This window comes from Herpailurus yagouaroundi, unplaced genomic scaffold (genome assembly GCF_014898765.1).
Source record: "Herpailurus yagouaroundi ecotype Mexico unplaced genomic scaffold, PumYag 208, whole genome shotgun sequence".
In the NCBI taxonomy this organism is placed as follows: Eukaryota; Metazoa; Chordata; class Mammalia; order Carnivora; family Felidae; genus Herpailurus; species Herpailurus yagouaroundi.
Genome location: NW_024412439.1, coordinates 2,065,628 through 2,078,678, shown reverse-complemented (window position 1 = coordinate 2,078,678; position 13,051 = coordinate 2,065,628). Strand labels below are relative to the sequence as shown.

The 13,051-nt window shown below is 50.8% G+C and overlaps 1 protein-coding gene across 1 annotated transcript in view; it reads left to right on the top strand.

Moving 5' to 3' along the window:
* Nucleotides 1–3,928: 3,928 nt before the first annotated feature.
* The window catches only part of LOC121015740 (serine protease 33-like), a 15,522-nt gene continuing 6,399 nt past the window's right edge, over nucleotides 3,929–13,051 (top strand). The window contains exon 1 of the mRNA XM_040452928.1: nucleotides 3,929–4,058. Within this exon, the coding sequence (XP_040308862.1) occupies nucleotides 3,929–4,058 (130 nt within the window). The remainder of the gene's footprint in view (nucleotides 4,059–13,051) is intronic.

The following is a 13,051-nucleotide window of genomic DNA, read 5'->3' as shown; positions in this document are numbered from 1 at the left end:
TTCATGTCTTTTGCCCATTTCTTCACTGGATTATTTGTTTTTTGGGTGTTGAGTTTGAGAAGTTCTTTATAGATTTTGGATACTAACCCTTTATCTGATATGTCATTTGCAAATATCTTCTCCCATTCTGTCGGTTGCCTTTTAGTTTTGCTGATTGTTTCCTTTGCTGTGCAGAAGCTTTTTATCTTGATGAGGTCCCAGGAGTTCATTTTTGCTTTTGTTTCCCTTGCCTCTGGAGATGTGTTGAGTAAGAAGTTGCTGTGGCCAAGATCAAAGAGGTTTTTGCCTGCTTTCTCCTTGAGGATTTTGATGGCTTCCTGTCTTACGTTTAGGTCTTTCATCCATTTTGAGTTTATTTTTGTGTATGGTGGTCCAGGTTCATTCTCCTGCATGTCGCTTTCCAGTTTTCCCAGCACCACTTGCCGAAGAGACTGTCTTTGTTCCATTGGATATTCTTTCCTGTTTTGTCAAAGATTAGTTGGCCATACGTTTGTGGGTCCACTTCTGGGTTCTGTATTCTGTTCCATTGATCTGAGTGTCTGTTCTTGTGCCAGCACCATACTGTCTTGATGATTACAGCTTTGTAGTATAGCTTGAAGTCTGGGATTGTGATGCCTCCTGCTTTGGTTTTCTTTTTCAAGATTGCTTTGGCTATTCAGGGTCTTTTCTGGTTCCATACAAATTTTAGGATTATTTGTTCTAGCTCTGTGAATAATGTTGGTGTTACTTTGGTAGGGATTGCATTGAATATGTAGATTGCTTTGGGTAGTATCGATATTTTAACAATATTTGTTCTTCCTATCCAGGAGCATAGAATCTTTTTCCATTTTTTTGTGTCTTCTTCAATTTCTTTCATAAGCTTTCTATAGTTTTCAGTGTGTAGATTTTTCACCTCTTTGGTTAGATTTATTCCTAGGTATTTTATGGTTTTTTGTGCAACTGTAAATGGGATCGATTCCTTGATTTCTCTGTCGCTTCACTGTTGGTGTATAGGAATGCAACTGATTTCTGTACATTGATTTTATATCCTGCAACTTTGCTGAATTCATGAATCAATTCTAGCAGTTTTTGGGTGGAATCTTTTGGGTTTTCCATAGAGTATCATGCCATCTGCAAAGAGTGAAAGTTTGACCTCCTCCTGGCCAGTTTGGATGCCTTTTATTTCTTTGTGTTGTCTGATTGCAGAGGCTAAGACTTCCAATACTATGTTGAATAACAGTGGCGAGAGTGGACATCCCTGTCTTGTTCATTCCTTTTTAAGACCAAATATATTACATTGTATGGATAGATTACATTTTGTTCATTAGTTGGTGGACATTTGTTTCCACTTTTTGGCTATTGTAACAATGATGCTGTGAACATTCAAGTACAAGTGTTTGTGTGGACGTGTTTTCATTTCTCTTGGGGAGATACCTTAGAGCGAGCTTGCTGGGTCATACGGCAAACTTTCACATTTAATTTTTGGGGGGAACTGCCAAACTTTCCCCCAGTGGCTGTGTTCATGTTACAAACTGACCAGCAGTTTGAAGGTTCTCATTTCTCCACAGCCTCACCAACACTTGTCATTTCCACCCTCCTTTTTTAGTAGCCCATCCTAGTGGGTGTGAAATGGTACGTCATTGTGGTTTTGATTTGCGTTTCCCTAATGACTAATGATGTTGAGCATCTTTTCATGTGCTTATGGGCCATTTGTCTTTTGGGGGGGAAAATGTCTATTCAAATGCTTTGTTTGGTTTTTAATTGTGTTATTTCCCTTTGTATTGTTGAATTGTAAGAGTTCTGTATATATTCTGGAAATAAGTTCCTTATCAGATATATAATTTACAAATATTCTGCAGATTGCCTTTTCACTTCCTTGATGGTATCATTTAAAAGCACAGAGGTTTTGGGGCGCCTGGGTGGCTCAGTCGGTTAAGTGTCCGACTTCGGCTCAGGTCATGATCTCATGGTTTGTGGATTTGAACCCCGCGTTGAGCTACGTGCTGACAGCTCAGAGCCTGGAGCCTGCTTCGGATTCTGTGTCTCCCTCTCTCTCTACCCCACCCCCCGCTTCCACTCTGTCTCTCTCTGTCTCTCAAAAATGAATAAATGTTAAAATTTTTTTTTTAATTTAAAGCACAAAGGTTTTTAAAATTTTTAGTTTTTAATTGTGATGAATTCCAACTTACCTATTTTTGTCTCTTGTCCCTTGTGCTGTTGATGTCCTATGTAAGAAACCATCTCATTTTTTACAGCTAAATAGTATCCCTTTGCAAAGTAATCTCTTTAACTAGCACCCTATAGGTGGACATTTAGATTCACTCAGATTTTTTGCTGTTGCAAACAGTCCTGAAATAAATTATCTTGAACACATCATTTTGCATGTTGCCAGTATACCTGCTGGATGGATATCCAGAAGTCCAGGTGCCAAGTTACAGACTACGGCACTTATAATTTTAATAATTAATGTCAAAATTCTGTCCTTGGAGATCGTACCATTTTGACTTGCCAGCAGGATGGGGGAATGACTCACACAGAGCTTTTTTAAAGCTTGGAGTTACTTGCCTATGTTAAAAATGGGGAGGGGCACCTGGGTGGCTCAGTTTGTTAAGCGGCCGGCTTCGGCTCAGGTCATGATCTCACAGTTTGTGAGTTCAAGCAGCAAGTCAGGCTTTATGCTGACAGCTCAAAGTCTGGAGCCTGCTTCACCTTCTGCGTCTCCCACTCTCTCTCTCTTCCCCTCCCCAGCTCATGCTTTGTCTCTCTCTCTCAAAAATAAAACATTAACAAAAATCGTGATCTCTGGTTTCTTTCAGAAAACCAGAAGACCTGTCAACATCAGTCCCGCATTTACACATGGCAATGATGGATTATAACTGAGCAGAACCACCCCCGCTGGAAGGGCATGGCTCTCTAGTTCATTACAGTCCCCAGCATTCCCTAATGCCCTCCCCAGCACGGTCCAAGTGTCAGATGCTATTTACCATTTTACTCGCACCACTGTTTTCTACTTGTATTAAAAGCAGGAAAACAAACGAGGCCCCTGTGTCTCAAAAAAACAAAACAAACAAACAAAAAACCTTGAGAGCAAGTAAAATGTTCCAAGTAGCCTAAAGGCTACATAATGCAAATTCACTGACCTGTGCCCTCTAGCCTGGGGTTTGACTAATTATAGCTTCTTTGAGATTTCAACAGAACACTAACCCTGGGGAAACAAGGACCCAGATGTCCCTAGAAGATCAAGCTGGACCACACTAGAAATTAGCCTTGGGGTGCCTGTGTGGCTCAGTTGGTTGAGCATCCGATTCTTAATTTCTGCTCAGGTCATAATCTCTTGGTTCATGGGGTTAAGTATCGCATCGGGCTCTGCACAGAGCCTGCTTGGGGTTCTCTTTCTCCCCCTGTCTCTCAAAATAAATAAATAAACTTTAAAAGAAGGAAGGAAGGAAGGGAAAAGAAAGAAGAGAAGAAACGAAAGAGAAGGAAAGGAAGAAAAGGAAGAAAGAAAGGAAAGGAAGGAAGGAAGAAGGAAAGAAAATAGCCTTTCCTGACACCAGCAGGTCTGCTTGAGGTCCTTTCGAGAATACCACTGTTTCCCCTGCACGCTGAGCCCCCAACACTTCCCTGTGCTTCCCTCTTCTAGACCCACTGCTCGGAGAATTCAGAGATGGTCTTTGGACATTGGTCCGCCATATCTTCCCAGGTTGCTGGCCTCCTGAATAAAACAGCCTTTCCTTTCCCGCCGTCACTATCTCTCGAGCATTGGCTTTCAAGAGACAAGCGACCGAACTTGAGTTTCAGTAACACAAATGTTATCTTTGTGGGAATGAAGACTAGCATGTGCGTTAGATACACAAACTCCACTCTCTTGGCTCATGTCTCCTGTCCGACCGTCGTGGGCATTTGGGTTTACAATTCCTAGTTCAGAAAAATAATTTTGGCAAACGCTATGGAGGGCATACTCGAGAAAGAGACTGGAGGCCAGGAGGAGGTCATTGTGACAGTCCAGGTCGACAGTGATGATGGGGGTCTGGACTGGGTAGTGGCAGCAGGAATACAGAGCAACGTCCCTGAAACAGGTGTGTGGAGAGAGAGAAGTGCAGGAGATGTCAGAGTTTCTGGGCAGGTAGTGGAGATGTTGTTCCCCAGATGGGCTCCCTGGAAGAGGAACAGGTCAGGAGTTAGGCGATGAGCTCAGCGGTGATGCTTTGGTCCTGTGTTATCACATGATCTCTGACCCAAGCCCTGAGTGCCTTCCTGAGCTGCAGAACCGTAACCCTCATCACTTTGGGAACATCTAACATCAGACTCCTTCAAACAACCTCCAGGGGCCCCCCATTGCGGCAGTGGGGGTAGTCAGCAGTCCCAGTAAAGGTTCAAAGTGGGCTCTCATTGGGCAAGCTAAGCCCAGGGAGAGAGTGTGGGTATCCCTCTCTCTATTGCATCTCATAGGTGTTGCATTTTTTTTTTTTTTTTTTTTTTTTTTTTTTTTTTTACAAATTGGAGATTTAAGACCAGCAGAGGAGGCCACTGCAGATGCGGTGGAAACAACAAGAGAACCAGAATCAGAAGTGGAGTCTGAACGCGTGATCAAAGGGCTTCAGTCTCTGGATAAAACGTGAATGGGTGAGGAATTGCATCCTATGGATGAGCAAAAGAACAGGGTTTCTTTTTTTTCCTTCTTGAGAGAGAAAGTGTGAGCAGCGGAGGGACAGAGAGAGAAGGAGACACAGGGTCCGAGGCAGGCTCCAGGCTCCGAGCTGTCAGCACAGAGCCCGATGCGGGACTTGAACTCATGAACCTCGAAACTGTGACCTGAGCTGAAGTCGGACACTTAACCGACTGAGCCACCGAGGCGCCCCCATCCAGTCCCAGAGCTTTAAGAAGATGCGCTTTGGGATCAGAAACACCTGGATTTCAACCCTGCCACATCACGAGCAAGGCATTCTTTATTGTCTGTGCTGTGCACTAGAGTCACGGCCCCAGCCTGCTCCCAGGGGAGACCACATCTCACCCAGGCAGCCATGGTCCCCTGTGTTAAGTGCCAAGGTGAGGGGTGCTGAGACACCTGGGAGCCGGGAGGAGCCTCTCGTCCAGCCGGGGAAGTCAAGGATGGACGTGTAAGTTGGGACCCAAGGGACAAGCACGTGTCGGCTGGGCCAAGGGGCCCAGAGAATGGAGGGGAGAAGGGGGCCAGAGAGGTGGGCCGAGGCCGTGGGGGAGCCAGGACTGGACAGCCCTGACCTCCATGCCCTCATCTGTGCAGTGGGGATGTTCAGACCTCTCTGGCTGAGTGGTTTTACAGACTTAGGAAGTGACAGCCAGGCAGGCGCCTGGCATTTCAGAGGCGCTAGACCAGCCATCGTTGCCCACACGGACTCCTCCTTAAGCCCGGGGGCACTTGAGCAGCATCTTAGGTACGTAACCATTTCTGTCTTCGCCTTCCCCTTCCAGACGGAGTCATCGTCACAGTTTACGTCTAAGCTCAGCTCAGGAGAGAAAGCGACCCAAGGCCGCAAAGCACGGGGATGAGGGGTTCGGTGGGGGACTGTGTCTGCGTCCGGGACTCCGTGTGCCCCGTTCCCATTCTTTACAGACGGACACGCCTCTCTGACTAAGGCAGGCAGCTGTGAGTAATCTGGTTCAGTCACCAGTGAGTGGCGGGGGCATCCAGCGGAGAAAGCCCACGTGGCCCGGCCACGGCTCACACCCACGTTGACAGGGGCCCACGGAAGCTGCTCCCGGGGCCCCCTTTCCCGAGGGGAGGCGACTGTCAGTCTGCTGGGTCCCCTCCACTCTCTCCTTCCCTGCTTTCTTCAGCAAGCCCTCCTGGGTCCAGTGCCACCCACCGGGGAGGGTGCCCTGAGGACACCACAGACAGAACGCCCCCTCCCGAGAAGGGGGCAGTTCAGTGGATGAACCTGCAAAGGACGCTGCCTGTTCTCCATGGGGGCGTTTCAGGCCCCCGTGAGGCAGGTGGGCGAGGGGAGGTGGGAACAAGAACTCCCTGTAGGGGCCCATAGAACTCACCAGAATTAGGGACCAAGTTGTCATCTCCTCAGCTGGTGACTCGTGGCGAGCCCCAGCCCTCTCTGAACCTCAGTCCCTTCTTTGTTACGAGGGTAGCAACCTATTCTCCTGTCACTCGGCAGGAAGCCTCTCCAAGACCGGAAATGGAGCGTCGGTCTAAACGATAACTGATTCCAGGCCCGATCTGAACACGGATCCCGGTGTTAATGGCAGCGGCTGGAGGCGGGAAGGTCTCTGAGGAGGGAGGCAGGGCCCACCGCGGGCCGTGGGGAGTGCCGGGCATCCTGTCCTCCCAGCCCTCAACCTGGAATGATCGGTTAAGATTGCATTGGGCTGCCAGCAACAGAAAACCACCAACATGGCTTATGCACTTGAAGGTGTCTTTTTCTTTCATTGGGAGAAATCCAAAGCACTTTGCTGACCTTGGTTTAGTTGTCAGGGACTAAGGCTCTCTTTCCACTTTGCCGTTATACTCATGACAGTCTCCCTCTCTTAACTCATGACTGCAAGACAGCTCCTGGGATCCCGCCATCACATTCATGTTCCAGGCAGAATAAAAGAGGGAGAAGGACCTGGCACACCGTGTGTCCCCTGTCGTCAACAAGAGTAAACCCCTTCCTGGTCACAGACAGGTGCATACATCTTAGAACCATGTCCTAGGCCATCCCTAGCTGCAAGGGAGGCTCAGAAGTCAAGTGCTTACATAGGCACGTTGCTTCCCCACAAATTGGGGTACGTTAGAAAGGAAGAAGTGGAGGGGAACCCGGGTGGCTCAGTCAGTTGGGCGTCCAGCTTCAGCTCAGGTCATGATCTCACAGCTCGTGGGTTTGAGCCCCGCACCGGGCTCTCTGCAGACAGCTCGGAGCCTGGAGCCTGCTTCGGATTCTGTGTCTCCCTCTCTCTGCCCCTTCCCTGCTCACATTCTGTCTCTCAAAAATAAATATAAATAAATAAATAGTAAAAAGAGATACAAATGAAATAAAACTTAAAAAAAAAAAAGGGAAGGAAGAAATGGAGAGCAGATACCGAGTGGGGGGCCCGCAGGTAAATGGGGAAAAGCCAGATCTACCGGTCACGAGGGCAGGTGGGAAGTGCCCGAGTGCCCAAGACCAAGATAGGCGTCTTCTAGAGGATGCTGAGGGCTGACGGCCCGGGTGGGGGCCTAGGTTCCCCGACTCGCGGTCCACAGTCTCCCTGGCACAACCACCCTCCTCATCTCTCCCAGCCTTTGGGACCCCCCTGCTCTGTCCCAGTGGTGACAGGTCACGAGGTCTCACACTGCCCGTCGCCTACTGTCACGCAGGTGACAAGCAGGGCTGGGCGTGAGGCAGGTGCCGGCTGGCAGTCTGGCCGGCCCCTCCAATCTCCACCCAGCATTGCCAAGCCCCACGGGCCACACAGGGTCACAGAAACACAGATGTGCTCATACCCACACAGGGAGGGACTCACAAAGTACAGGGACCCTGCTACGTACACACTCGCACGCACAAGAGTACAGGGACACGCTCCTACACGTTCACACGCACAGAGGCTCACATAGGCTCACGCATACACGCGAGAACAATACACACACGGGGACACGTACGCATGGAGATGCAAGCTACTGGGATGCACATTCGGAAACACACATGGGGGCTTGCACACGCATGCAAAGACACACACACACACACACACATACACACACACACACACCCCTTCCTTCTTCTGGTGCTTGTACTTTGTCTGTTCTTGCCTCAGCACACGGTGGCCAGGACAGGCTGCCTCCACTCCAAAGGTCATGAGGCAAATAGGAAAGAGCGATTTCTGCCCGGAAGGGTCAGTGCCTAAGTCAGAGAGGCTTGTAAACTCCCAGACTCGGGGAACAGGGAGGGGACGTGGGGGAGCCACTGCCGGGGGCCCGGCAAGCAGGACACGGGATGTGACCGCGCTGGACCTCAGTGTGGCCGGGGGGGGGGGGGGATTTGAATGCCAGCACTCCCTGCCCCCCATCCCCCCCGCAGGAGAAGGGACTGCCCCCAGGCCAGCCTGCGAGTTGATTGCGGTTTGGGTGGAAGGGAGAGCCAGGAGCCTGCCAGGAAGTTGCTGTCCTTGACTTCCAAAAGCCTGGATGGCTGGGTGGGCTGACCTCATGGCTAGACGGCTCCAGCTTGAGGTCATTTGTGGTTTCTCGGCTCCCCTCTTCACCCCTGCTTCCCTCACTCGGCCCACCCCGGCTGACCGGGGGACCTGGGTGGGGATGCGGGGGGTGGGGGGAGATGGCATCACATCTGTCACAGAGTCTGGAGCTCCGCCCTTGGTGCTGCAATCCATCGTGGTCCCCGGAGAACCCAGTAGCTGGGCGAACACACTGCACCGATCTTACCCATCCCAGAACATTCCTGAGGCCTGCCCGCGATTACCCTGGCTGTGGGCTGGAGAACTGCATCTGCTCCGTCCTCGCAAAGATCCAAGGTCTGCGAGGGAGACTGGCCCGGGATGAATGTCATGGGGGACATCAACCTCATGGCACCCCGCCTCTCTGATCCCCACCCCACCCCCCAGGTCTTCTGCCCTTCTCTGGAATGTTTGTATCTTGGGGCTTGGCCCGGCCCCTGTCCCCTCCTCGCTCTGTTCCTCCCTGAGCTTTGCACGGACCGCTTTCAACCCTGCTCCAGCCCGGCCCTCTCCCCGAGCTCCAGCTCCTGACAGCCAGTGCTCCCCAGACATCTCCCCGCGGACCCCCCACAAGCCCTCCAATTCCTGTGACTAATACCACGCTCACCAGCTCCCCACCCTGAGGCCCCTCATCTCAGCAAACCGCACCTCCATCCAGGGCAGGCACCTGGGAGTCGCCCCCCGCCCCCGATCTACGCCTCCAATCTACAACCTCCAACAGGCCCAAATGCGAACATCCAGTCACTGATTAAATGGTGTGGAGCACCTACCGTGTGCCAGACGCCGTTCCTGGTTCTGGGGATTTGGCCGTGAGACAGACAGAAGTCTCTGCAGTTGAGGAATTCAGATTTTGGCTGAAAGGGAGCAGCAGAACAAATCAACTCAATTACACTGGTCTTAGAAAGTGATAAGCACCATGCGGAAAAATAAAGCAGGGGGCAGCAGGGGGCAGCAGTAGGAAGTAATGTGGGGGGGGGGCAGGGAAGGGGGTGTTATTGTAAACAGGATGGTCAGGGAAGGCCAGACGGAGATAGTGACATTGCAGCAAGGCTTTGAAGGAGGAGAGGAAGGAATCCCCTGTGGAGATTTGATGGGAGAGCAGTCCAGGCAGAGGGAACAGCAGGTGCAAAGGCCCTGAGGCAGGAGTGTCCCTGGAGCTGGAGCAGAGTGACTAGGGGAGCCCGAGTTGGAGAAGCGCCATCCTCCCGGCTCACGGCCTAGTCCCGGCCACCATCATTTCCTGTTGCATTGTCCCCTGGGCTCCCTCTCCTGCTCCTGGACCCTAGTCTCTGCACAGCAGCCAGAGAGAGGTTTTGGGAAACACAGATCAGATCGTGTCCCTGCAGTAGCTTCCTGCTCCCATAGGTCAAGTCCCTCACCTGGCCCCGCACGCCCCACTCGTGAAGAACGGAAGGGAGGTGTAGGGATCAGCTTCCCTGAGGCCGGCGGTTGTGTATTTTCATTTGCTAAATCTGGCAATCCTTTTTGGATTCACATCTGCCCCCTCACTGGCCTCCCAGACCCCCTGACCCCCGACCCCCAAGGCCCATGGTCTCTTCCCCACATGGTGGCCGGAAACTCTGTTAAAACCCAAGTCACTTCACATCCCTCCTTGGCTCAAAACCCTCCACTGCCGTGAGGCCCTGGTGAACTCTCCAAACCCATCTCCTGCCCCCAGTGCCGGGCTGCTGAGGGTGGCTCTCCGAAAAACAATCAAATATAAAAACTCAAAAGCCCCGAGTTTAGCATTTACCAATTTCTGTGGTGTAAATGCTCCCTCTGTGGCTGAGTTCAAGCTACCGATGTGACATCACCGAAGGCAAAGTTGGGCACCGCTGTCTTTGTGAGTCAGTGCAAGTCAGTGCGAGCGGGCTCCAGTCTGCCTCTCTGTTCCTCCAGCAAACTCCACCTCCGGACCTTTGCACTGACTGGGCTTCTTCTGGAAGTGCTCAACCCCAGGTCCTCGCGTGACTCACCCCTTCACTTCTCTTGGGATTTTGCTCAAACTTTCCTCCTCTAAGAGGTCTTCCCTGGGCACCCACCTACAATAACCCCCATCACTCTCCAGTCCTTTGCACTGTTTTATTTCTTCCTCCTAGCACTTATCCCTCCCTCACACTGTTGTGAACATCCGTTTACTCATCTCGGTGTTCATTCCTTCTACCCCCACCCCTCCCCGAGGCCACGCCTCTGCAGGAGCCAGCCAGAAGCAGACCTGGATTCTAGCCCCGCCCACTACCACCTTGCTGTGCAATTTAGAGAGGTCCCGTCCAGCTCTGAGCCTCTTGGCTTCGTCCCCTGTGGGGGAGCTGTTACCTTCCACCTCTGCAGCTATTGTGGGGGGCCATGCAGCTGAACGGATGGGAAAGCACTTTGCAATATCTACCACCCCAAAAATGTGGCACCAGGAACCCCATCCACCCCACCATTTCTCAGAGGGGAAACATTTCATAGCTATAAGGAAGAAACACTCTAGAACCGTCAGATGAGCAGGGGAGGGGCAGAAAGAGAAGAAGACACAGAATCCGAAGCAGGTTCCAGGCTCTGAGCTGACAGCACAGAGCCCGACGTGGGGCTCGGACCCACAGACAGTGAGATCCCATGACCTGAGCCGAAGTCGGAGGCCCAACCAACTGAGCCACCCAAGCATCCGTAAAGATTTTATTTTTAAGTAATCTCTACACCCAATGGCTTGAACTCAAAACCCCAAGATCAAAAGTTGCACGTTCCACCAACAGAGCTAGCCAGATGCCCCCGCAGCAGCATTTTTTTAGACAATGTTGTTTTATTTTATTTTTTTAAAGTTTACTTCTTTAGAGAGAGAGCAAGTGAGCAGGGGAGGGGCAGAGAGAGAGAGAGAGAGAGAGAGAGAGAAATCCCAAGCAGGCTCCATACTGTCGGTGCAGAGCCTCATGCAGGGCTCAAACCCATAAATGGTGAGATCATAACCTGAGCCAAAGTCAAGAGTCAGACAGTCAACTGACTGAACCACCCAGGCACCCCTATGACAGCATGTTTTGAAATCACGAATTTTCATCAAGTAGAGGAAGTCACTTAAACAATGTAATCTCCACTTGGATTCTTCTCAAGCACCACATGGAGACACTTACATGGATTTGTCATCTGGGACACTTAAAAAAAAAAATCATCCTTCTGTTGTCCCTTTTCCCAGCCTGGGTGACTTCGGTCCATTTAAAAGTGACATCTGGGGGCGCCTGGGTGGCTCAGTCGGTTAAGCAGCCGACTTTGGCTCAGGTCATGATCTCATGGTCCATGAGTTCGAGCCCCGCGTCGGGCTCTGTGCTAACAGCTCAGAGCCTGGAGCCTGTTTCAGATTCTGTGTCTCCCTCTCTCTGACCCTCCCCCGTTCATGCTCTGTCTCTGTCTCAAAAATAAATAAACGTTAAAAAAAAAAAAATTAAAATAAATAAATAAATAAAAGTGACATCTGGTGGGGAGGGCGCCTGGAGGGCTCAGTCTGTTAAAAGTCCGATTTCAGCTCGGGTCATGATCTCGCATTTCATGAGTTCAAGCCCTGCATAGGGCTCTGTGCTCACAGCTCGGAGCCTGGAGCCTACTTCGGGTTCCATGTCTCCCTCTCTCTCTGCCCCTTCCCCTCTCGAACTCTGTCTCTCTCTCAAAAATAAATAAACAATAAGAAAGTTTGTTTTTTTTTTTTTAAGTGACATCTGGGAATGCAAACCGGTGCAGCCACTCTGGAAAACAGTATGGAGGTTCCTCAAAACATTAAAAATAGAACTACCCTACGACCCAGCAATTGCCCTACTAGGTATTTATCCAAAGGATACAAAAATGCTAATTTGAAGGGTCACATGCACCCCAAAGTTTATAGCAGCACTATCTACAATAGCCGAAGCATGGAAAGAGCCCAAATGTCCATTGACTGATGAATGGATAAGGAAGATGTGGTATATACATACGATGGAGTATTACTCGGTGATGAAAAAGAATGAAATCTTGCCATTTGCAACTGCATGGATGGAACCAGAGGGTATCACGCTAAGCGAAATCAGTCAGAGAAAGACAGATACCATGACTTCACTCATATGTGGAATTGAAGACACCAAACAAATGAACACGAGGGAAGGGAAGCAAAAATAAGATAAAAACAGAGAGGGAGGCAAACCATAGGAGACTCTTAAATACAGAGAACAAACTGAGGGTTGCTGGTGGGGTGTTGGGTGGGGGGAAGGGCTAAAGGGGTGAGGGGGATTAGGGAGGGCACTTGCTGGGATGAGCACTGAGTATTATATGTAAGCGACAAGTCACTAAATTCTATCCCTGAAAACAAAAACCACTAAATTCTATTCCTATATGAATTAAATAAACAAATAACACCATACTAGGGGTGCCTGGGGGGCTCAGTCAGTTGAGCGTCTAACTCTTGATTTCAGCTCAGGTCATAATCTCACGGGTCGTGGGATAGAGCCCCGCGTCGGGCTCTGCACCGACAGCACTGAGCCTCCTTGACATTCTCTCTCTCTGGCTCTGCCCCTCCCCTGCTGGTGCGTGCATGTGCACTCTCTCTCTCTCTCTCTCTCTCTCTCTCTCGCTCTCTCCCTCTCTCTCAAAATAAACTTTAAAAAATAAGAAATCATCCTAGATTCTCTAAGTCCGCAGCAGCCTCTCTCGCCAGAGAGCGTCCCCACCATCTCCTGGGGAGATCACCTCTCTCCCTTCCCTTCACCACCCATCTCCCTCCTGGGCTGGACCTCCGAGGAGGCAGGGAAGGATCATGAGGAGCAACCGGCACCTGCACCCCCTCCCACAAGGCAGTCAGGCCACGGGCATGCCACCCCTGCCCCCCCCCCGGCCCCCCCCCCCCCCCCTGCCCCCGGACCCCCCCATGACCCTGACCCACCCATGC